The sequence below is a fragment of the Condylura cristata genome, unplaced genomic scaffold (genome assembly GCF_000260355.1).
Source record: "Condylura cristata isolate star-nosed mole 26May11 unplaced genomic scaffold, ConCri1.0 scaffold00015, whole genome shotgun sequence".
Classification (NCBI taxonomy): Eukaryota; Metazoa; Chordata; class Mammalia; order Eulipotyphla; family Talpidae; genus Condylura; species Condylura cristata.
In genome coordinates this window covers 36,346,687-36,348,245 of record NW_004567116.1, presented here as the reverse complement: position 1 = coordinate 36,348,245, position 1,559 = coordinate 36,346,687, and the positions used below count along the sequence as shown (strand labels likewise).

At 38.4% G+C, this 1,559-nt stretch overlaps 1 protein-coding gene across 1 annotated transcript; it reads left to right on the top strand.

Moving 5' to 3' along the window:
• The first annotated feature begins 362 nt into the window (after positions 1-362).
• On the top strand, positions 363-1,337 carry LOC101624866 (olfactory receptor 51G1-like). The gene has a single exon (XM_004683660.1). It carries the CDS (start codon positions 363-365, stop codon positions 1,335-1,337), a length of 975 nt encoding a protein of 324 aa, XP_004683717.1.
• Positions 1,338-1,559: the final 222 nt, after the last annotated feature.

Below are 1,559 nucleotides of genomic sequence, written 5' to 3'. Positions count from 1 at the left end.
GAGTGAGTCACAGAGTGTGAAGTTGTACTATGTAAATGAATGTCAAATAAAATTTGACAAAAAATAAACAGAAAATATGAGACATATTGTTAGTTTAAGGGACAAACATCCTGTCAATGACTCAACATCCAGAATCAATAGGGTAAAATGATTGACAAAACTTCATAATAACCTTAAACCAGTTGAAGGCTGAAACACTGATGTTAAAAGAAGGAGGTGAATTTAGATAATTTTTCAACATCTAAACTGTATAGAGAATATGTCTATTAAGCAAAAACATTTTAAAAGAAATATGAGTTTCCTTATTCATAATGTTGTGTGCTTTTCTTTCCTCTAGGAGTCTGCATGCTTATGGTAAGATAATGGCGCGGTGGGGCACCCTTCTTACAGGCTCTAATTCTAGTTTTGGACAGTCTGTTTCATTCTACCTCACTGGAATTCCTGGCTATGAGAATTTTCATCACATTATTTCCATCCCCTTTTGTGTGTTATACACAATTGGAATAGTGGGCAACTGTGCAATTCTTCATGTCATTCGCACTGACAAGAGTCTCCACGAGCCCATGTACTACTTCCTGACCATGCTGTCCCTCACCGACATGGGCATGTCCATCTCCACCCTACCCACAGTGCTGAAAATCTTCTGGTTTGATGCTCGGGAGATTGCAGTGAATGCTTGTGTAGTCCAGATGTATTTCATTCATACTTTTTCTTTGATGGAATCAGCTGTGCTCCTAGCCATGGCTTTTGACCGGTATGTTGCCATATGTGATCCTTTGAGGTATTCCAGTAAACTTACCCCACAACGCATTGTCTACATAGGGATCGCCATTATCATCAGGTGTGCAATTGTTCTCCCTGTTATTGTTGTTCGGATTCCTAAATTTTCCTTCTGTCGCTCCCATGTTCTCTCCCACTCTTTCTGCTTGCATCAAGATGTCATCCGGTTGGCCTGTGATGACATATCTTTCAACATTTTGTATGGCTTGTTTGTTGTTGCTTGTTATTGGGGTGTAGATTCTCTAGGAATCTTCATATCTTATGCTTTCATCCTCCGCTCTGTGTTAAGTATTGCATCCAAGGGAGGGAAGCTGAAAGCCCTTAATACATGTGCCTCTCACATTTGTGCTGTACTCATTCTGTATGTGCCAATGATAGGGCTATCCATGGTGCATCGCTATGCAAAACATTCCTCCCCCATTATCCACATAACCATGGCCAATATTTACCTGTTAGTCCCACCAGTACTCAACCCAATTATTTATAGTGTCAAGACAAAGCAGATTCGCCAAGGCTTCCTAAAGATATTTTTAGCCCAAAAGGTTGGGCTTAATTAAACGTAGAAATCACTTGCTTTTCTGTTATCTTGACCTTATCATCTATTTCTTCATCATAAATATAACCCGATTTTGAACTTCTGGAAACATTTGGTGAATAAAAATTTCATGATAGTTAATTTTACAAATACTTTCAAGGAAAATATTGTAATTAATTTATGGTCATTGCTTCCTAACTTTGAGCATCTCAGAATCCTGATGCAAGTAGATTTCATAAAAGGA